The 22,333-nt window shown below is 42.3% G+C and overlaps 1 protein-coding gene across 3 annotated transcripts in view; it reads left to right on the plus strand.

Annotated features, from left to right (window-relative positions):
• SCAPER (S-phase cyclin A associated protein in the ER) overlaps positions 1-22,333 on the plus strand; it is a 321,693-nt gene that overhangs the window by 43,582 nt on the left and 255,778 nt on the right. For all 3 annotated transcript variants that reach the window (XM_088446867.1, XM_088446876.1, XM_088446870.1), the window contains exons 4-7: positions 7,151-7,348; positions 14,988-15,088; positions 17,981-18,097; positions 21,580-21,740. In XM_088446867.1, coding sequence (XP_088302993.1) covers positions 7,151-7,348; positions 14,988-15,088; positions 17,981-18,097; positions 21,580-21,740 — 577 coding nt within the window. The remainder of the gene's footprint in view (positions 1-7,150; positions 7,349-14,987; positions 15,089-17,980; positions 18,098-21,579; positions 21,741-22,333) is intronic.

Consider the following 22,333-nt stretch of genomic DNA (forward strand, 5'->3'; position numbering starts at 1 on the left):
GAGTAAATAACATTGCCCTCGTATTGTTTACAAATAAAATGTGTGGATGCATATAGGTTAACTATAATACTACCTTCATATTTTTATTTAATTTATTTTATTATTATTTTATTTAATATTAATATTGTCCGTATATTTATTAGTTATTATTATTGCCCACATTGTTTGTAAAATGAATAGTGCCCCCATGTTTTATTTAAAAATAATATTGCTACATATTTTTCATTAATATTAATAGTACACCTGTATTTTTCTTTTCGATTAATAGTGCCCCTGTTTCTTCTTCAGGGTCCATAGGGTCCACAGGGAGACATTGGGGGGGGGGGGGGTGTAGGTTGGGACCTGGAGGCCTGGACATCAACAGCAAAGCTTCTCAATCCTAGGATGCCCCGGTCCTTCCCCCAATACCCCGCCCACAGCCTGAGGGCACTTAAGTTTCGTTGGTGTCTGGCAGGAACTGGATCACCATTATAACATGAGGCTGCATTAAGCAGCCCAAGCTTACTTTTATGATTTAATTAACTTTTCCTTTTACCATAACGGACAAGCAGCACCAAACTTTCCTCCGGACGTCTGTGCTGCCGCCCCATAACCCCTCCACGGCACCGTGACACCTAGCCTGTGCTAGGTACTCCCGGAGGGGCTCCAAGAGGGACTAGCTAACAGGCTTCCCGGACCCCAGACTGCAGCCCGGGAACCAGGGGACAGGTAAGGCGGAACCCCGTTCTCAGGGACCCGCGTCTTCGTGCAGTGTTGCCTCCGGTCTCAGGAGACAGACCGGAGGCGCTGATGTGGACACTGGTTCGCCCACGACTCCACTAGACCACAGAGGCACAAATATACTGGCGCAGAGGCATATTATAAAGGCCAGGGGACCCGGTGGTTAACGTCAGCCAGGGGATAAGGCGCTCTTCTTGCAGCCCATCCCCCAGCTCAGGGTGCCTTTCCACTGCGATCTTGATGTCCCCTAAGCTGCTCCTGCCTCACCCTACACCCCCTCAGAGACGCGTGGCAGCCATTTTATGCAAGCAGGTCTCTGGGAAACGCTGGGTCCTGTCTCCCTGTTTACCTCTCCCATGGGCCACCTTATACAGGTCTATATCCTACCAGCCACTGCGGTCTGTGTAGTTGATTTTAGTCCCCTTTGCAAACTTGTAATGTTTTTTTCTGCGTTTGTATGTGACTTGAGCTAATCTCTATTTTCTATACTCTCAGTTTATACCGGTCTCTTTTTTTCTACTATACCCTGACATACTAAGGTATAGGGGTGTTTATTGTACCTCACTTCTTCTATACAATTGTGAGGGCTATCACATACTATATAGCATGTTTGCACACTTCTTTGTGCCATATATAGCGCAATTGCACACTAAATTGTGCCATATTACACATACTGCAGGGTGTTCACTGCACTGTATCATACTGTGTATTCTATTTTTCTTGTGGCTTTGTCTGGCAGAGGAAAGAATAACAAGTAGCCTGAGGCTGCTGCCCCTACTCTGTTGTCCTTTAAGTCCTGCTTAGTGGGCTTAGCCCCAGAGGACCTCATTCAGGATGATCTTTGTACTAACAGCCCCAGGCCCCTCAGCCCCGGTGTCTCTCCCTCAGGACCCACCCTGGCCGGCCTTTTCACAGATGCTGATAAAACTTGCGGACGACATAGCAGTCCCCGTGGTGGCTCCCCCTGTGGGATGGCCACAGCAGGTACTCCCTGCAAATCCTTTGCCTCCCCCATGGGTAGACTTACTGTCTACCTCAGTAAAGAGTTTGGCTAATACCTCTACGGTTTTTCAGCAAATGCTGCAAAAGGAAATGCCTTTACATACTAAACGTGCTCTGTTATCCAGTCCACTCAGTTATCTGATTCTGATCATCTGGGGAGGCAGAGGACGCTCACTCTGACTCCATCTCAGGAGAAGAAGAGCCACCCTCTAAATTAAATATACCTGCTCTTGTGAGAGCTGTAAAATCTATTTTACAAACAGAAGAGGATGAACCCGCCTCTAAGGAAGAATACACTTTTTAAACGACAAAAGGTAGTATTACCAGAATTCCCTCAATCAGACCAGCTATCTGATCACATGAGTCAAGCATGGAATATGCCTGGTAAAAGGTTTCAAATTCCAAAACGGTTCAGTTCCTTTTACCCTCTTCCAGCTACTGATTGCACTAAATAGGAAGTTCCCCCAGCAGATGATTCTCATGTAACACGTCTGGTTAAAAATGCCACCTTACCCATTCATACTGCAACCTCCTTGAAGGAGATTACAGATAGACGTATAGAAGCTTGTCATAAATCTATATACTCTCTTACAGGAGCTATTACTCATCCTGCTAGGACTACGGCCTGGGTGGCAAAAGCCATTGAGAGTTGAACAGAGGCCCTAGAAGAGACATTTCCCCCTGATGCTTCAAGGGAACAACTATCCTACGTATCTAACTTTAGGGATGCAGGCTCCTACTTAGGTGAAGCAGCTACGGATATGGCTCTCCTGGCCTCCAGGATATCTGCCACTTCGGTAGTGGCCCACCGTATTCTTGGGCTCTGTTCCTGGAAAGCAGATTCAGACTCAAAAACGGGCTCTGGCGTCTCTGCCTTATTCAGGAGACATCGTATTTGGTTCAGAATTAGATAAAATTGTGACTACAGCTTCCAAGACTTCGTTCCTGCCCTCTGCATATACTACAAAATCTAGAACGTCATCCTTTTGGTCTTTTCGCCCTCAAGGCAAAGCCAAGGGTCAGTCCTTTCCACAGCAGCAGACATCAGCCAAGGCCTCCAAGCCTAGGGCCAAACAAGCCTGGGTTATTAGACTTCCACCTGCCAAGTCTGAGGACAAACCTGCAGCCTGATGGGGCGGGCCTCTCCCTGGAGGCTCCCATGGTAGGAGGCCGACTCCTTCAATTCTCCCAGGTTTGGCCTCAAACCATGTCAGATGCCTCGGTAAGAGAAGTGGTCTCCCACGGATACGCCCTCTCCTTCCTGAGGCGAACCCCCCAACAGTTATTTTGCACAGGGCCTCCATCGGACTCAACCAAGGCCCTGCTGCTCCAAAAGCCGTTCAGTCCTTACTGAATTCAGGAGTAATAATTCGGGTCCCCTCCTCACAACAGGGCAAGGGCCTTTACCCTTTTCTTAGTTCAGAAGCCCAATGGGTCTCGTCGGCCTATCCTCAACCTCAAATCTCTGAACAAGTTTATCAGGGTGCCCAGGTTTCGTATTGAGATTTTATGGTATCCCTCCAGGACACTTACCTACTTGTACCTATAGTGCCTTCTCATCAACAATATCTCCGGTTTGCTACACTGCAGCAACATTACCAATTTCAGGCTCTGCCGTTTGGCCTCTCAACGGCCCCCCGGGTCTTTACCAAGATCATGGCAGTTATGGCGGACTCTCTTCGTCATCAAGGGATCAGACTGCTCCCATACTTGGACGATCTGTTGCTGTTGGCCAGCTCACCAGAGACTTCACCGCCATCTGCAGGTAACCATTGCCTTTCTACAAATGCACGGTTGGATGATCAACTGGAAAAAGTCTTTCCTGACACCCTCTCAAAGGATGGTACATTTGGGAGCCCTCCTGGACTCTCGAGTTCAGAGAATCTTCCTAACGATGGACAAGATTTCAGCACTGCAGCATAGACTTCGCAGGCTGTTCACAATCGCAGAGTGTCTATTCACTCTGCAATGCAGGCATTGGGATCAATGGTGTCCACCTTTGACATGGTGGAGTCCGTCCAGTTTCACTCTAGGCCCCCAAACCCCTGATCCTCTCCAGGTGGAACGTGCTACCCCATCTGCTCAAATCCCAGATGATGAGCCTCCCCCCAGAGGTTCGCCTGTCCCTAGCTACAGACTAGGTGGCTACAGACTTCCCATTTGAACCAGAGTCATCCCTTTTGCATCCCAGACTGGGCTCTCCTCACCACGGACGCAAGCCTCTGAGGGTGGAGCGTAGTAACTGGCCAGCACTCCTTCCAGGGCCGATGGTCCCCAGCTGAGGCAGTGTTGCCAATCAACATCCTGGAACTTCGAGGCATCACTCTGGCACAGAATATTCTGAAAAACAGGCCAGTACAAGTACAGTCTGACAACGCCACGGCTGTGGCCTACCTCAATCACCAAGGGGGCACTCGAAGTCAGTCAACAATGGGCCGAACATAATCACATGGGCCGAACATAATCTCCCAGCCATTTCCGCAGTATTCATCCCGGAGATTCTCAATTGGGAAGCTGATTTCCTCAGCCATCACGATGTGCATGCAGGAGAATGGTCTCTACATCCAGAAGTCTTTCAGCTTCTGGTAGACAAATGGGGTCTTTCAGAAGTGGATCTCATGGCCTCAAGACACAACAACAAATTACCAATTTATGGAGCCAGAACAAAGGACCCAGACGCGGCCTTCATAGACGCCTTGTCGGTGAAATGGAACTTCCATTTGGCATATCTCTTCCCTCCAATATCCATGCTTCCTCGAGTGCTTCAGAAATTCAGACAGGAGAGGGGCACATTCCTGTTGATAGCTTTGGCTTGGCCCAGATATCATTGGTACTCTGATCTTCTAAGGTTCTCCATAGACTTTCATCTACAAATTCCTCTACTAGGGTCCATGTTGTCTCAGGGTCCATGTCTACATCCGAACCTAGCCTATCTGTCTTTAATGGCTTGGCTCTTGAGACATCAATTCTAACGGCTAAGGTTTCTCTGGCTCTGTGGTCCAGACCATGCTCGTAAACCGGCCTCAGCCAGGATTTACCACAGAATATGGCATACGTATTTCCAATGGTTTGCTCCACGAAACGATTACCCTCAAGTCTTTAAAGTTTCGCAAATTCTTGCCTTTCTTCAGGTTGGACTGGAATTAGGCTTCTGCCTAGCATATCTCAAAGTTCAGGTTTCTGCTTTGTCTATCTGGTTTCAGCACAGAATTGCTCCTATACTGGATGTTCCCACCTTCATGCAAGGTGTTCTACGGATACAACCCACCCTTTGTCCCTCCAGTTGCTCCATGGGATTTATCAGTAGTGCTCCAAGCACTTCAGGAACTCCATTCGAACCCCTGGAAAAGGTGGATGTCAAATGGCTCACTGCGAAGACTCTTCTGGCTATAGTGTCTGTCCGTAGGGTATCAGATTTAGGGACGCTTTTTTGTCGCTCCCCCTTTTTGATATTTCATCAGGACAGGGCTGTTCTTCGAACACGACCAGGCTTCCTTCCCAAAGTGGTTTCTCGCTTCCACCTGAATGAGGAAATTGTGGTTCCGGCCTGTAATTCACCAGGTGAGGCCTATTTGTATGTGGTCCATGCTCTAAAGACCTACGTGGACCGTACTACATCCATCAGGAAATTGGACTCTCTCTTTGTCCTATATGGATTCCACAAGAAGGGATGAGCAGCTAACAAACAGACTCTGGCCAGATGGATTCGCATGACTGTCTCACAGGCTTACACGCAGACTGGCCTTCCTGTGCCGACTACAGTCTCTGCTCATTCTACTCGCTCTGTGGGTCCATCGTGGGCAGCCAGGCGTGGCACCACAGCTGAACAGCTATGCAAGGCGGCCACCTGATCTTCCGTCCACACCTTTCTTAGGTTTTATGTCTTTGATACATTTGCCTCTCAGGATGCTTGCTTGGTGTGTAGGGTTCGCCTATCAGCTCAGGAGCGTTCCCACCCTTGAAAAACTGCTTTGGGACATCCCCAATGTCTCCCTGTGGAGCCCTATGACCCTGAAGAAGAAAAGGAGCATTATGGTAAAACTTACCTTCGTTAACTCTATTTCTTCAAAGTCAGTAGGGTCCACAGGGCACCTGTCCTGACGCACCTGGCTTCTATGGGCTTCTTCTCTTGGTCACTTGTGTCCTCTGCATGAGATTGTGATTCCTCAGTGTACCAGTCTTCCTTCTCTCCTGTCCTGCTCCTGCCTTGGGCTTGTTAACAATACTGAAGTGCCCTCAGGCTGTGGGCAGGGTATAGGGGTAAGGATCGGAGCATCCTGGGATTGAAAAGCTTTGCTGTTGGTGTCCAGTCCTCCAGGTCCCACCTATACCCCCAATGTCTCCCTGTGGACCCTATGGACTTCGAAGAGAGAGAATTAACGAAGGTAAGTTTTACCATAACCCTCCTTATTTTTATTTAATATAATATTAATAGTGGTCCCTTGTTTTTTTTAATAGTATACCCATATTTTTCTTTATTAATAATATATTTATTACCCCCATATTTTGTTTATTATTAATAATTTCAAATCTGTGTTACCTCTGTCTGTCTGCCCCTCCCCTTTAGATTATAAAATCTCACGAGCAGGGCTCTCTTACCTCATGTGCTTTTCCCTCCCTCACTTATACCATCATCAAATCCCTCTTCCCACTGCACACAATGGCACCAATCCTTTGGGTTCTACAGCAGGCTCTTCTTTTGTGGGTATGACTGCATATGAAATATGTGGGCATGACTGCATATGAAACAAGGTTTATATGATTTTTATGCCATGTTTTGCAATGATTTATACTGTTAAGTATTTTGATTTTTTTTTCTTCTTGTTTTACCTGCATTGTTTCAACTTACGTACCTTGCAATGCGAACCCTTGTGGCGAAGTTTAAATATTGGATAGTAATAAATTAATAGTATCCACAATTTTTATTTAATAATATATATATATATATATATATATATATATACTTTATGTACTATATTTTACTTTAATATTAATAATACCCCCATATTTTTTTATATTAATTGTGTATCCCCATACTTTTTATGGGGATAAAACTTTTGCCCCTGGAAATTTTCTGTAGTGTGGTGGTATCAATAAGTATTTACACCAAAGGAAAAAATCTTTAGGAAAAAGAAGAGCAAAGAGAAAGAAAAATAAAAAAAAAAATAGGGAAGGGGGAAGAAAAGAATAAAAAGAAAAGAAGGAAGAGAAAAGATAAGGAGAAAAGATGAATTGTCTGTAAAAAAAAAATAATATTAAAATGTAACATTTATTTTAGAAAAAAATTGTTTAACTATTTTCTGAGCAGTTTTTCTTTGTATTTGGAAATATGTTTTCTACACCTTACTTGGACTTTTTCTCTCAAAAAAACAAGAAATCTCTCAAACAACACTTGCTCCATGCTATCATTTTTGTTTTATATTTTCAGAGTAACTCCTTACACCTTAAATTAAATGTTGGCTCCCTGGGTGATAAACTCCAAGATAAAAGCCCCTCAAAGACGCGGCTTCCCCGGAAAGTGGACTTGCGGGCCCGGTACTGGGCATTTTTGTTTGACAATCTAAGGCGAGCTGTGGATGAGATTTATGTAACTTGTGAATCAGATCAGAGTGTTGTGGAATGCAAGGTAAGCTGTATTATTATTTATAGGATGTGTTCACATTTACTAAACTTTAATTAGTAAATGACTATGTAATTTAAGAATCATTACCTAGCTGTAACTGTTGTAGCTGATTTCCTACTTAGTTACCTGGCCAGCTGTAGACAGAAATCTGGGCTCTTTGAGCATAGTTTAGCTACTTCTGCAGCATCATTGGCTGATTGACGTCCCAGTTATATTATCAGTGTTATTTTGGATGTCTCTTAATTACAAGTGCCTCAGTTATGTCAATTATTCCTAGTGAATTGATGGTGTACATATTTATGATTATTATTTAAGTCTACAAAATTGCTGCCTTTACTGTGTGTAGGTGTAAGCTGCAGTTTAATAGAAGGAAAAATAGGCAAGCATGACAGACACTGACACATTTACCTGTGAACTGTATAACTAGAGTTTCTTGGCACACTTTCTGCTGTCAGCTAAGCTTCTATGCTCTAAATTAGTATTTAGGACTGTATAGTCTTTGCATGTGGGCTCATTCAGCACATTGCAATATGTTGATGTCCACTTGGGCCCTTTGGGTGGAATATTTAGTTAATCCTGAACATGTAAAACAACAATATTGTTGTATAACCAGTGCCGCAGAGAGCCAGCCCTGGCCCCGTTGCATTCGTTCCACGTCGACGAGGGGGGCGCTATAAGCCCTTCAGTCAGGGGCAAATCCGGGGGAGTGTGATCGCTCCCACCAACCCTCTCACAGGCAGAGGAGAGGACACTGCTGCTCTTCCTGATCCCACTGCAGCCCAACACATGGTAGCGTGTGCTGGGCTGCCGACAAGTAAGAGGGTGGGGGTGTTCGGGCCCCTCCAAATTAGTACCCACTCCCCTCCTCTCGGCACCCCTTTTTATAACTTCAACATAGTCACTAGCAGAAAAGTAGACATACTGTATATCTTAAGCAAAATTTAAGGCCCAGTTATGTAAGAAATAGGTGCTGCTTAGGGAAATTACAGATTCATTTTTCATAGTGAACATTTCATAAAATTAATGATAACTTATCAGTGAAAAAGTCTTCTCTCTCGTTTATGGTCTGAGAGCTGTATCTGCAAATACCAGCTCCCATAACATTTTCTTCACAGTTCAATTTAGATATGGTGGATGTATAAAGTCTGCACACCTTTATTTAAATTACCGTTTAGTAATTTGTCAGACTTTTTTCTACCTTCATTGTGACCTTGCTGCCAACAAAATGCAAGTCACAAACCTGCAGAACACCAGTTACATAAGTGTGCACAAACAATTACATCCACTCCTTTCAGAATTGTGCAAAAAAATATTAATTTGTCCCAAACCATGTGGGAATATGAAGAGCCCACAAAATTCATTGTTTACCCAGAATTCAAAATTATATGTTTTGTTGCGACGATAACACAACTCAACACCCCAGAACGCCATACCTACTGTGACACACTGTGGTGGCACCATTATGCTTTGGGGGCTGGTTCTCTTCAGCTGGGACAGGGTCTCTAGTCAAGATAGAGGGCATAATGAATAGCTTAATTTTCTGTATCAAAGTATTTTGGTACAAAACCTACTGACCTCAGCCAGAAAGGTGCAGATATGAAGAAGAATTTCACCTTCCAACTTGAGAATGCACACAACCATATCAACCAAAAGAGAGATAAAAGTCCCGTATAGGCGCAACCAAAGCCCGTACCTCAGTATAGTAGAATTTCTGGGAACGACCTAATGAGGGGTGTGCACAGGAGATCTCCTCACAATGTGATGGTCCTTGAACTATTTTGCAAGGAAGAGTGGGGTAGAGTTGAAAGCATACAGTTCTTTCACAAAGTTTTAGTCTAGGGGTTTGCACACTTATGCATCAAGGGTAGTGTAGGTTTTTTTATTTTCACTTATTTGTACAAAATTGTCCATTTGTTCTTCGCATGATTTTGTTAATTGCAAGGTCATAGTACATCTCAAATTCCTGTACTAGTTAGGATCTCTTCATGAAGCATCCTGGGCTTATTTATCTTATGGCATGTTTGAGCTGGGGAGCGTCTGTATAGTGATGGATCTGATATGGTGATTGGGCAATCTCAGAAGTAGTATTATTAGCGAAATCCAAGATCCACCTGTTTCTCTATAGTGCAAGAAACAAATATTTTCTATTCTTGGAATAAACATATGCTTACAGTGCTGTGAGCCCTTATTATATTGCTCTACTGCTCATACTCCTGAGAGCTGACATTTTATTCATCAGATAGTTCTGGAGGTTGGGAAATCTCACTATATAATCCCTTAATTAAAGGAGATATTTTATGTTTACTTTTCAGTGACAATCACATTTGCATATATTTGTGGTGTGTTTTATTTACTTGGTGCATGTATGGGAATTTTATATATAATGCATTTCCTTAAATGATTAATTATTTTCAGTAACACATATAATTAAGGGAAAAGAACCCATTTTCATACATAATATTCACAGATTATGGCTACTTTTATAATTCAATGCTAGGTTGTGTGTGTCACAAGAATTTAGAAATTATAGCTGTATAACGTCTTGAAGGAAAAAAATGTTGAAGACATGCTAGTAATAGCTAACATTTGTCTTGGTTTCATCAGTCCATTATTATTTTATAATATTATTTTAACACGTGTTATGACATGAAAACAATTGTGAGCCATTGATTTAGACTCAGGCTTCACTATCTTGTCCTTTATTCTCTTTTGTGATACTTCTAACCAGCTGTAGATGGCACTATTGTTATTCCTCTGTATTGTCATTCTGCTCATTGATGAAACAGTAACTTGTTTTATTATTCATAGTCCATGAATAAAGGAAACATTGGATTTATCATTGGAGCAGTAAAGGCACACATCCACTAGAGGGACGATTAAATTGAGCGATTGAACGATATCGTAATAACAATATTAATAATATTATCTTTACAACTGAAGTGACATGTTTTTGGTTTGATACATACTATCGCCCGTATTCAATTTGGAGTGAAAAGCCGGAATCGGCGAAAAAGTTTCGCCGATGACGTCATTTCGCCAGGCAAAAAAGTATCGCCGTATTCAATTTGAAAGACTTTCCGCCTAGGTGGAAAGTCAATGCAATGTAATGGGCGAAAAAGTTTCGCCTATGAATAGCAGGGGGAAAAAAGTGCAGAATTGGGGTTTTGGGGTTCAATGTTGCGGGAACCCCCGTGTAGCCTTCAGACAGTCCCCCAAAGGTAAACTGCTTCAAAATAAAAAACACTTAAGAACACCCCAAAAAATCACTTTCATTTTGGGGGCAAAAAAAATAAATGTTGGAGGACAAAGTTATGTGATCCCCAAGTATGCCCCATGTGTTTTTTTCATTGCAGGTGCTTGCGGCAGGTGGATTTTTCACGATTTTTTAAACTTAACTTTATCAACTTTAAAATATGCTGGCCCCATTTTCACGTACCCCAAATTTGCTGGGATAAGTTATTGTCTGCAAAAAAAACTCCTGAATACTATTCTTCACCACTTGTACAAAAACGCTATTTAGCAGCTATTGAGCTTGTTTAAAAACACCAAATACCTTCAGCAAGCCAAATCGGAGGTAACCATAGCTAACCCCCATGTCAGAGCATCTTTGGGGGGTGTCAGGGTGAATTCCCCAAGTCTGACATGACTTTGCGCTTGTTTCAGTTTTGCTGGGTACGGTTTTCGCATACTTTCACATTGAATACGGGGATACGCGGGCACGTGCGCGATACTTTTCCGCCTGCAAAACAGGCGAAGTAGGCGAAAAGTCAGGGAGGCGGAAAAGTATTGCGGGCCCGCTCAAATTAAATACGGCTCTATATTTGTAGAATTTCTCTTTGTCATATTTTCCTCTAATGGTCCCAAAGTAATCTCCTCTGTGTTCTCATTATAGTCCCTTTGCTGTCCTTTTCCTCCAATTATTAACTCTTGTTTAGCATAACAGTTTTTTTTACATTGAGCTTTCTTCTTATATTTAATGTACTGAACAATAATAATATAATATTTACTGACAATTTATCATGTATTTAAAGGTCATGTGCGATTTAGATTTGCGTCTGATAAGTACTTTGTGGCACACATTTTTCAGTCTTGTGTATTTTGTTATTTAATATCTTTTTGCTACTCATCAATGTGACAAACACAATTTGACCTTCGGAAACAAGGCCATTTAGAGCTTCTTCCCTAAAGGTCTCCGCTCTTGTGTATCCTATAGTTCATGCAATTTCCACTGCTTCAGCACCAGAGTTTATCTGCAGCTAGAAGCATTGTAGGTGAACAAGAGAGCTGTATTGATGTGCTGGGCCCTGGGGTCCTGGCGTCTTGGTATAGAGTGTCATCAGGACAAAGAGATGGCGCCAACAGTCCTGCCTTGCGCGCCAGTGACTAGAATTAATTACAAACCAATCGAATCCGTTGCAGCCAATTGGTAAACTAATTGGTAACTTAATCTGGGTATCTAGCTCTGGTGATCCGGGACGGGGGAGGGAGTATCCTGAGAGACACTTTTGTCCAGCTGTGGGTGAGATGTCCGGAGAGAGATGTGCATGAGTGGAGACGGAGCCCCCCGCTGCTGCTTGTCCTGTTTGTATTCCCTTGTTCGGAAAACATGGCTTGTGTTACAGCTCACATGGCATGAAGTATGATCAGCCTGATAAGGTGAACAGAGCAGTCCTTCAAGTAGGTACCTGCAAGGGAGATGATCACTCATTTACAAGCAGTGGGGGCTACACTACTGCAAATTAGGACTAATCGCAGGACTGTGACAACCACAATTGGGGGAAAAAATCTTTTTGATATAATTATTCCTTATTATGTTCATGTAGATAAAATGTAGCATAGTTCTGGATGGGAATGCCACTATTATACTGGATGTGCAGCTGGAACATACGGAATAGAAAGCAGGAATATACATACTACATTTCTACCAGCCGAATAGGACCCTGTCCTGCTGTCTCCGTTTCTTTGTCATACTATATAATGTCCTGTAGTACAATATTATGTCATAATACCAATTTATAGGTCATTTATGAGACAAGGAAGTTGGGTCCAAAGTTAGATCACATAAAGTCATTAATGCAGCAATGCACAAAATCAGGTTTTCAAACTATAAATTATTTATCTAAAATAGAAACATTTTTATGAATAAATGTTTAGTCGGCTCTTTTCATGTATGGAACGGGATTCTTTTAGCGGATCTCTGTTTACATTGTGTGTTATTTTCTATAGTTGAACTTCAAAGCATCGTAATGCTTCATAAGATGATGATAGCTGGTAGGAAAAGAACATCTATATATTCACTGTCCCTTCAGCCTCTTCCTGAGCTCAGTGGAGCCTGACAATGTAAAGGAAATCTATCATTAAAACATTGTTATTGTAGAGTGTAACATTTTACATTTCTGAGCAATTTACACAAAATATCCTGTGTATAGGAGAATAAAAGAGAATGAGAAGCCTTTAATTAAAAAGAAAGGGGTCGATGCACATCAATGGAAAAAAATACAGGTGTGTCCCTCTTAACATTTAATCCATGGTATTGTCCGGCCTAAGTTATAACTGGTAATGCTTTCTGGTTATAAAGAGGCACCCCAGATATAAAATCGTATCATCAGCATATAATCCTGTTTACTTGAATCCTGCCATCTATAGGCTTTGATATGACATCCATCTTGAATAAAATCAGTGAGAGGTTCCATAGCATTGGCACACAGGAAGTAGACATATTTAGCATGCAATGGTATTAGTGGCATTTAGTTACATCTGACTCATTAATTTGTATATGGCTGCAATCTATCTTCTGTGAGTGTAGATTGGTTCTCACCTAATATAACCAGTTTTTGTAAGATTAGAGGTATACTGGGCATCCACAGAACAAATGGATTCCTGTGAGGTTAGTGTCATTATGAGAATGATCAAGGTGCCTTCACCAACTGGCAAGTCATAAAATATATAACCTTGGAGCTAAAGTGAGCTACAGTATACAAGTACATTTCCAAAACATGTGGAAGCGGTCACTTATCTCTAGAGAGAACGGGCCTAAATGGGTGAAATATAATAGGCACGCAGAAGGATCCACAGCTAAGTGTGTTAGCCCAAGGCAATACTGTCCATCTGGCCCTCTGAGGCATACAGCTTTTCTGAAACTAGTGCTGGCTTCTATTTCATGGCATATTGCTTTTTAACAGGATATACCCTGAGAGTTGTTAACATGAATGTAGCTTTACTTCTGGCAAATTACAGCGGGACTCTACACACGCAGCCTCCAATGGTTGATACAACTTGTTCTTTTTGCTATTTGGAAGACAGTCAGACCTTGTCCTTTTAGGTCCCAATAACTAATAAGACTTTGATAATATATAAATGTAGTCTACTGCTGTGTCATGTAATAGTTTATAAAGCATGCCTTAAAATCTATTTATGAACTTTTTATGCATGTTGTCCTATGACTGTGGGAACGCTTTTTTCATGTTATCATATGTGCTTGTGTTTCCTTATATTAATTACATCTTCCCTGTGCTGGCTGAGGAAATAATAAATATATGGTGGGGGTGCTGGTGGAAATAATACATTTCTCTGTACATAAACACATAAAAATGTAATGACAGTGCAATTATACTATAGTGATAAAAAACAACATGTAGTTCAGCATGCACCCTAGTTCCTAAAAACTTCTACTACGCATGCGTTACACAGAGTGTACACACAAAGGCGCTATTTCCATCAAGATGCACAGTATCATGTATGTTGTGGAAAAGTGAAGGGCGTTCCTGGGAGGTGGCTAGCAGTGGACGCAAAAATGGTCCGTACAGTGGGCGTGTTATGGAGTGTCAGTGAAAGTGGCTGCATGCACAGATGCAGGCATGGTTAGATGGAGAAAACTGCGATAGTGGCGTCTCAAGCTGGGTACCCATTAACAATATTTGTACCCAGCGATCCGGCAAGCGACTGCACCTCGGCGTGCCGACATATCGGGTGGCTGGGACACATTAAACGATCCGTTCGCGTAATATATTGTTAATATTGTATAATGTGTACCCACTATGTCGGTCTGTGCGCATTAGTTTGTCAGTTGCATCATCAGGTCGGCCCTACATGCAGCTCAATCTGACGATGCAACTAACAACCCTGCCACATCCCGCTGCATAGGATCGTCAGATTGAGCTGCATGTAGGGCCGACCTAATGATGCAACTGACAAACTAACGCGAACGCGCACAGCCCGACATAGTGGGTACACATTAGACAATATTGACAATATATTCGCTTCAGGACGCACCAGTCGGTAGTGCAGAATGTACAGACACTGAAAGTGAGCATCTCAGTCCTTGCACATTCATTCACATTGATGTACACTGGGGAAGGAGGTTGTAGCGGCATTTGCATAAAGTCGCAGACTGGCGACCACCAATGGACGCTGCTGCCTTTAGTTTTGCGTCCTCCTCTGAATTAGGCCCTATGTTTTGTTTTTTTAAACATTAAAAAAAATATATTTGTTGTTTACAAAGTGTAATTATTTGAAACAAAAAAATTTATTGAAACTTTCAAAGTGAAAAATATTCAACTGTAAAGAGTAAATAGAGATATATAGGTTGTCCGTCAAGGCGTGCTTTTGCAGTAAACCAGGTGTCTTATGTGTCTCCATGCAGGAAGTGTTAATGATGCTGGATAACTACGTGAGAGATTTTAAAGCTCTTATTGACTGGATTCAGCTGCAGGAAAAGTTGGAGAAGACAGATGCCCAGAGCAGGTAAATGTATACAGGTCTTCCGCTGACATGTACAAGCCTGACTCTACCATTACAAGTTCACCTTGGTGCACACATTTGTAAGAGGATATATTGTCCTCTATTCCACCTTATTTATGTCAATATGAATGAACTGCACATTTCTCAGGTATTATATAGCTCACAACATTGTTCAATTGCTAGCATTAAACAATTGTTTAATTAAAGCAGCTAAAGCTTAAAAATTGGGAAAACTATGCAAGAGCTTGTCAAATTCTCAAAGGTTGGCAGATACTGAGAGATGGGGTAACAATGTAATGCCGGATACACATTAGACTTAAGGTGGGTACACACCTGACAGATATATCTGCAGATGATGGTCGTTCATACACACTGAACAGCCATCATCTGCTTGTGCCTTTGGGACCCGGCGGCCGGTGGGCGGGTGTCGGTTCCGCTGTGTGTGTACGGGCGGTCCGCAGACATATCTGTTTATTGGCTGTGCAGCACAACCAATGCGATATGTCGGTGAACGCCGACGTTCACCGACATATCGCGGGTACGCACTGGCCAACGGGCAGCAGATACATTGGGCGATCAATTGATCGGCCAATGTATCTGTCAGTGTGTACCCAACTTAACATTGTAAACTAATTTGCTGATAACGACCTATCGTTATGGCAAATTCTTTAAGTCATCCAGTGTGTACATGTAGGTCCGACGGGCAATATCGTCAGCGGTGGCTATGCTGCTGAATGCAGCATGGCCCCTGCCATAGTTCTGTCGCTGCTGGCATCGGCAAGTGTGTATGCACCCTGCCGGGTCCTATCTTGAGATTGGTACACACTAGACACCATCTAGTGTGTACCCGGCTTTAGACTTCCAACTCCTGGGGTCGGATTCAATCAGTTTCATTATATTAACGCACGAGGTAAAGGGTTGTAGCCTCTGACTTTTGTACGGCCAGAGCTTTTCAATTACAAGCCCTTTTTCTTGCACTGTAAATCTGCGGCTAATGTGTGTTAACCCATAGATTCCAGGATAAGTACCTGGTACTATGGGTTAACGCGTTCTCAGCAGCAGCAATAATGGCATAAAGCCCTACTTAATGCACCCTTTCTGTTTGAGCTTCAGGAGGAGGTGAACAGAAATCCACAGTGCAACTGAATTGCCCTGTATCAGTGGCGTATCTATAATGAGTGCAGTGTGTGCGGGGCACTCGGGCCCCCGGGTCCAGGGGGGCTCCACACCGCACACACTGCACCCATATTATTTTAAACTTACCCGTCCATGGTCCTGCGGCAGGTGTCAGCGCTGGTCAGAACACCGGAAAATGGCCGCTGCGGCCATTTTTCCGGTGTTCTGCGCATGCGCAGTAGACTCTGGGCATACTCTAGTGCCCGGAGTCTACTAAGGCTCAGGTGGCTGGCTAGCCGCATCAGTTGGCTGCCGGCCACCGGGAAGAGAGGAGGGGACCCCGCACGGGAAGTGCACATGGGCCCCCTCCTCTCTTAAGACGCCCCTGCCCTGGATACAGCATCGTGGCTAATCCACACTTTAAGCATAATTGAATTTGGCCCTTAGTATAACCAGTAATCAATATGCCAGTCCCATCCTCGCTCTAGTTATTTTCCCTTGCAAACCACAGGGCTGATTCTGAGTTGGGAGCAAAGCAAAAAAAAAAGTCAAGTAACTTTGTATCTGAAACAAACTACTGTATAAAGCAATGCAAGGGGTACAAATACATTTATTTTGTTATGCATGCAGGGTAAATACTGTCTACATTTGCATGTAGCACATAAATGCTGGACAGCTTATTTTTACACTGCAAGTCAGATATTAGTTTGAACACACCTCTCTCACATCTAAATCTCTGCACATTATAAAACGCCCCACCTGCAGTACAGCAGGATTTATCAAGGTGCAAAGTTACTTGTTCTTTTTTGCTTTGCTCCCAACTCAAAATTAGCCCTCATGTCTGCGTCCCCTCTTCCATAACGGCAAGAAGCATTCTTACATTCTATGTGTACATGCTCTCCACTTTAAAATATTTTTTACAATAATATGCACATGCACACATGCAGTTATATGCTCATATAGATGATTTTTTTTTCTGTGTACTGGACTGTGACCTTATTAAATTATTTTGTATATTATGTGATTTCACCCTTTGTGGGCTGCCTCGTATTCTGACATTGCAATAGGGGATTTGTATTTGCGACTGTATTTTATAGATGAGTCAGAAGTAGGGTGGGACTGCGTCTCTGGAGAATTCAGGGTGCTCAACATGAATAGAAATAGCATTCCTATGTTATATGTAGGTATATACGAGCACTCTTCTGAAATTTACCTGGCTCTGGGGTGTAGTAACTTGGCTTGAGCTCATGCCTACTTACAAGGGCAATACAATTTTAATCTCTGATTATTCATCATCGTACAGTACTACTAAAGGAAGCTGAGTTTTATCTGTTCCAGGTATATTGACATACAGTCATTATATTAATGAGCCATCCTGTAATTAAACCAATTAACATTGACAAATCTCATTGATTTCTTTGAGACCTGCATATTCAGGTTTAGCTTTGGGTATTTGTTGTCCAGTATTTTCCTGTACAGTGTCTGAACCAATACCTTATTATATAGTTTATATTGCTCCTATATAAAGAAATCTTTTGACTATAATTTTTCAAACCACAACCTAAAACAACAATATAAGGGTTCAAAGTAGGTCAAATAATTTTTGGCATTTTATAAACGTGTCCTTTTCTGTTGGTTTAACTGGCTCAGAGTTTGTGCAAGAAATTCTTCTTCATTTCTATATTGTGAGAGGTCATATAACAAACTTTGATTGATACTGTTACATATCACTTGTTACATTGATTCTGTTTTCATTTATGAATGCACATTATTTTGTAGACCTACCTCTCTGGCATGGGAAGTGAAGAAAATGTCTCCTGGCCGCCATGTCTTGCCCAGTCCATCATCTGATCGAGTGAGCTCCACATCTACTGCGAGGAGGGCCCTCAATTTTGGGTATTAGAAGTGGAGAATTATTGCACTGAATTATAAAACGCTGCATTTAACTGAGATATACATGTAAACATGTATTTAAAGGTCAAATACTTATCATGTGAGCTTTCTTCAGCAGATGTGTAAGACATTGCGCATATAAGACCTTTCCTGGTAAATTCAGAATATCATGACCATTTTTTATTTTAGGGAATCTCTGATTTCAAAAATGGGTTTTTTTAGAAGTCAAACTCATACCACTAACAATACAGGTACATGCACATTGCTAGTATGTTAGATGCTGTAGTCCTGTGGTTCCCAAACTCTTTCGAATCACGGCGCCCTAGTGCATCAGAATTGCTTTCACGGCACCCCTAATCCAGAAGTTTGTTATTGAGAAATTCAGAAAAAAATGTAGTGAAGTAGTAAAGTGAAGTAAATTGTGCTTACCTATTATGTGGTGGTGGACAGGTTTGCACTTCTGTTTGTACACATATTTACAATACATTGACCATAAATAATTTGTGCTGGACCACCAACCTGAGGCACCCCTGCAAGTGTCACAAGGCACCTCAGGGTGCTACCGCGCACAGTTTGGGAACCACTGCTGTAGTCTATTTACACACAGCAAACTGGACCTGGGCATATTCATTGCAGCTAATATTATACATTCTGCATTCTAAGTTATACATTTAATACATTTTCTATGGACTTTTAAAGTCCTTGTAGTGTACAGTATATATTTTATTTTGGGGATGGTATGTCTAAAGTTCTATTTTAAGCATATTGTGATTATTCATATTAGATACAACCTGTCTTCCAGTTAGTTTTTCATTATCAAAACTTTCTTCTCCATCATTCTCTGAAACTACTATGTGTAAGGTCATGCATGGTCATAACAAAATATTGAGGTGCTAACAGTCACTGTTCTACTGAACAGGAAATTATTATTTATGCCAGACCATGACTGCAGCAAAAAAGTCACATACCTCTGCCTCGGAGTGCTGCCCGGAGGTACTACCTCCGTGCGGCACCCAGAGTTAGTGGTATGTGTATAGTGGAGGTGCGGCTCTGATGTCATCATTAAATCAAAACAGTGGCAGCAACGGTAATATCCAAAATATCCAGCGTTTCAGTGCCTCTGCCACACTTTCATAAGGGAGAACACACACACACCTACCTATATCATAGAATGTGTTGGAAAGATGTCCTGATTCAGACCCGTTCGCAAGCGCTATGCACTCGAAAGCGGGTCGATTGTTAGGCAGTGCGCACGTGCAGCATGCACACTGCGCGAGCCCCGGAGCGAGCGATAAATCACTCGCTCCGGCGCTGACATCCAAAAGGGGCTGCTGTCGATGTTGATCGACGGCTCGCCCCGTTTGGTAGGCGGGTCGGGGGGGGGGGGGGGTGGTGGCTTGCCAAACGGAGGCGTTCCCGAAGGAAGTGATGTCAGTGGTGAGCTTCCGGCTCTATTAGAGCCAGAAGCTCACTGGGGCTTGCGGGAACGAGACCCTACCACAAGGGTCTCGTCGCAAGCCTGATGGTCGCGACCATCACCTGGCCGCTCGCAAAAGCTATGGGTGGTCACCCACAGCTATGCGAGCGGCCAGGAGGCCGGTATTAAAAAAAACATGCGGCAGCCCTGATTCAGAGCGAGCGCTCGCTTTTTGCAAGCGGCTCTGAATCAGGCCCTGTGTTCCATATGGAAGACACGCTACAGGACTTCATTCAGTTTAGAAGCTGAGCATATAAAAATACTATGGTAATGCATTTCAAAGTATTTAGTGAGAGTCCATTGATTTGAATACAGTCAGTGTTCTCCCCAGAAGATTTAGCAGTTTGTTATTAGTGTGCTGTAGGTCAAAACAAATACTTAATAAAATGTTATGTCATAGACCTTGTAATATGCTGTGATGTTATGTGTGCACCGCTTTACAAACACTTGTCACACTTGTACACTTCTGTGTATGTACTTGTTTTGCTTCAACCCTGCTCATGATGTAGTGTGAACGGATAACTGGTTGATGCGACCCGGGTCCCATTCTCTACATAGGAAGAGTCAGCATTTGGAGATGAGATCATCTCCAAGCGCCGTCTCACCAGCTGATGCCAATGATGTTGTCAACCAGGCATTAGTGCCGGGTCGGGCCGCTAGTCTGACAGGGGTCTCAGCCGGGCCGCACCCAGGATGGGTGCGTGAACATGATCTCTGGTGCGACCCAGCAGTCAAATTTAAAAGTGGTATCAGTCTACCCTTTCTGCATTGTTTCTGCCATCCAAACTAGCCCTGTTTCTTAAAGACGGGGGAAGGACCCCTATATTAATTGGCCGCAATTTTAAAAAAGCTTTCATTGTGTGTTTTTTTTCCCGCAGGCGTGGGTTTTTTGTAATTCAATTCGGCACAAGTTGTTTTTTTTTCCTGCAGTGCAAGGTTTTTTTTTTTGCACATCTTCAAAGCAGATGCAATTTTTTTTTTAAATCCCTATTTTAAGTTAAAAATGTTTGCACTTGCTACAGAACTCATTGGACACTATAATGATTAATCAACTAGAAGTTTCCAATTAACTTAATTAGTCCAATAATTATATGTCATTATTGGTTGTTTAAAAAAGGCCTCAATTTACAGCAAAAAATTTTTTTGTAATGTATGCACCTAAAATTTAATTACACTATGTAAAAGGAAAATAATTGTTTTTTTATTATAATTTTTTACATTTGTTTTTATAAATTGGCCAAATTACCCCCACATCAATTTTTGTTCTACTTTTTTTTTTACTTTTTTTATTCATCTTTAATTAAAAAAGAAAAGTTTGCTTTTTTTATAATTTTTATTTTAAAAAATCCCCAAATCAGCCATTTGCAGAATTTTTAAATATCAAAATATTTTTCTTTGGGACAATAAAAAAACAAACATTTTTACTGCTACTATATTTAGGTAGATATTTGTGATACAAATTAGGGCAGCCAATTTTTTTCCAATTAAATTTCAGGAGCGTGCATACCGTTTTTAATGAAAAAATGTCTGTGATGGCTGCGGTAATCTTTACCGCAAAAATTGTGCACCTAAAAAACAGGTAGAGCACCCTTGAAATTGATCCTGGGGAGCGCACTGACAATTTTGCTAAATGCATGACAAGATTAGCTGGAGAAGGACCCCATACAGTGATTCTACAGCTTGTATATCTGATGCTGCTTGTTCTACTGATGCTGCCTGTCAGAGACTGGTGAAACAGTAGAGAAGAGCTACAGAAGCTAGGTTGTTTGTAAAAGCCATGCAGGGCTTCACACTGTTAGCCAACTTGCCACAGATCTTCATGTTAAAGGTGAATGTTGAAATAACAGTACATAATATATATATTTTTTTTTTATTTCATTAAATCTGCATCATAACGAAGTAAAGACAATACCCACAGTATTGATGTGTTTAATTTTAAAGATTGGCAAGTATTATATCTGTACGTGTACTATATCAAGCTTTACTTTGTGGTAATCTGCATTTCCAGGGGACCGTCGCACACTATGACTCCTGGGCGATTGACTCCAACAGGTGTCAGTTGGGCTGATAAAGTGAAAGCAAATCATGGAACTGCTACAAGTAATCAGGACACAGAGATTGTGCACCAGTGTGCACCTGCCCCAGTACAGAGAGCACTGCATGAGAATGGTGAGAAATGGCACCTATTAATACTGATTATATGAGGCAACATTTAACATGCAGGATTTTTACAGGGGGTATCCTTTACAATTGGCAGACAGATGGCCTGATTCAGATATGTATGTAACCCGATGGTTTACGTACATATCCGATTGTTGTGGGTCTGCATGTGCAGAAAGAGTACTGCGTGATCGCTGGCAGTCCCCACCTAGCTGCAGTATGTTTGACATACAGTAAATAAAATCTATCTGATTCGATGATAAGCTGCACTCTTTTTCAATAAAATATCTCCAGTTTGGTAGTGCAACACACTCCACTAACAAACACAAAACCAATAAAACAGCAAGTGTTTGTTAGTGCAGTATATTGTATGTTGAAATGAGAAAGCTGGAGTTATGGGATAATGGCAGGTATAAGGAATAATGGTGGTTGGATATATGATCTTTAAAAAACAAAACAAACAAAAAACCGTGATCTGACATAAATCCAAGCAGTATAAAAGGGATGTAGTCAGCAAGCTGACGGTCTAAATACCGACCGCCGGCTTCCCGACTCTCTAATCCCGGCGTGGTGCTAATGACAGGCGTCATTATCCATACGCC

The sequence above is a fragment of the Taudactylus pleione genome, unplaced genomic scaffold (genome assembly GCF_031769625.1).
Source record: "Taudactylus pleione unplaced genomic scaffold, aTauple2 ptg000019l, whole genome shotgun sequence".
NCBI lineage: Eukaryota > Metazoa > Chordata > Amphibia > Anura > Myobatrachidae > Taudactylus > Taudactylus pleione.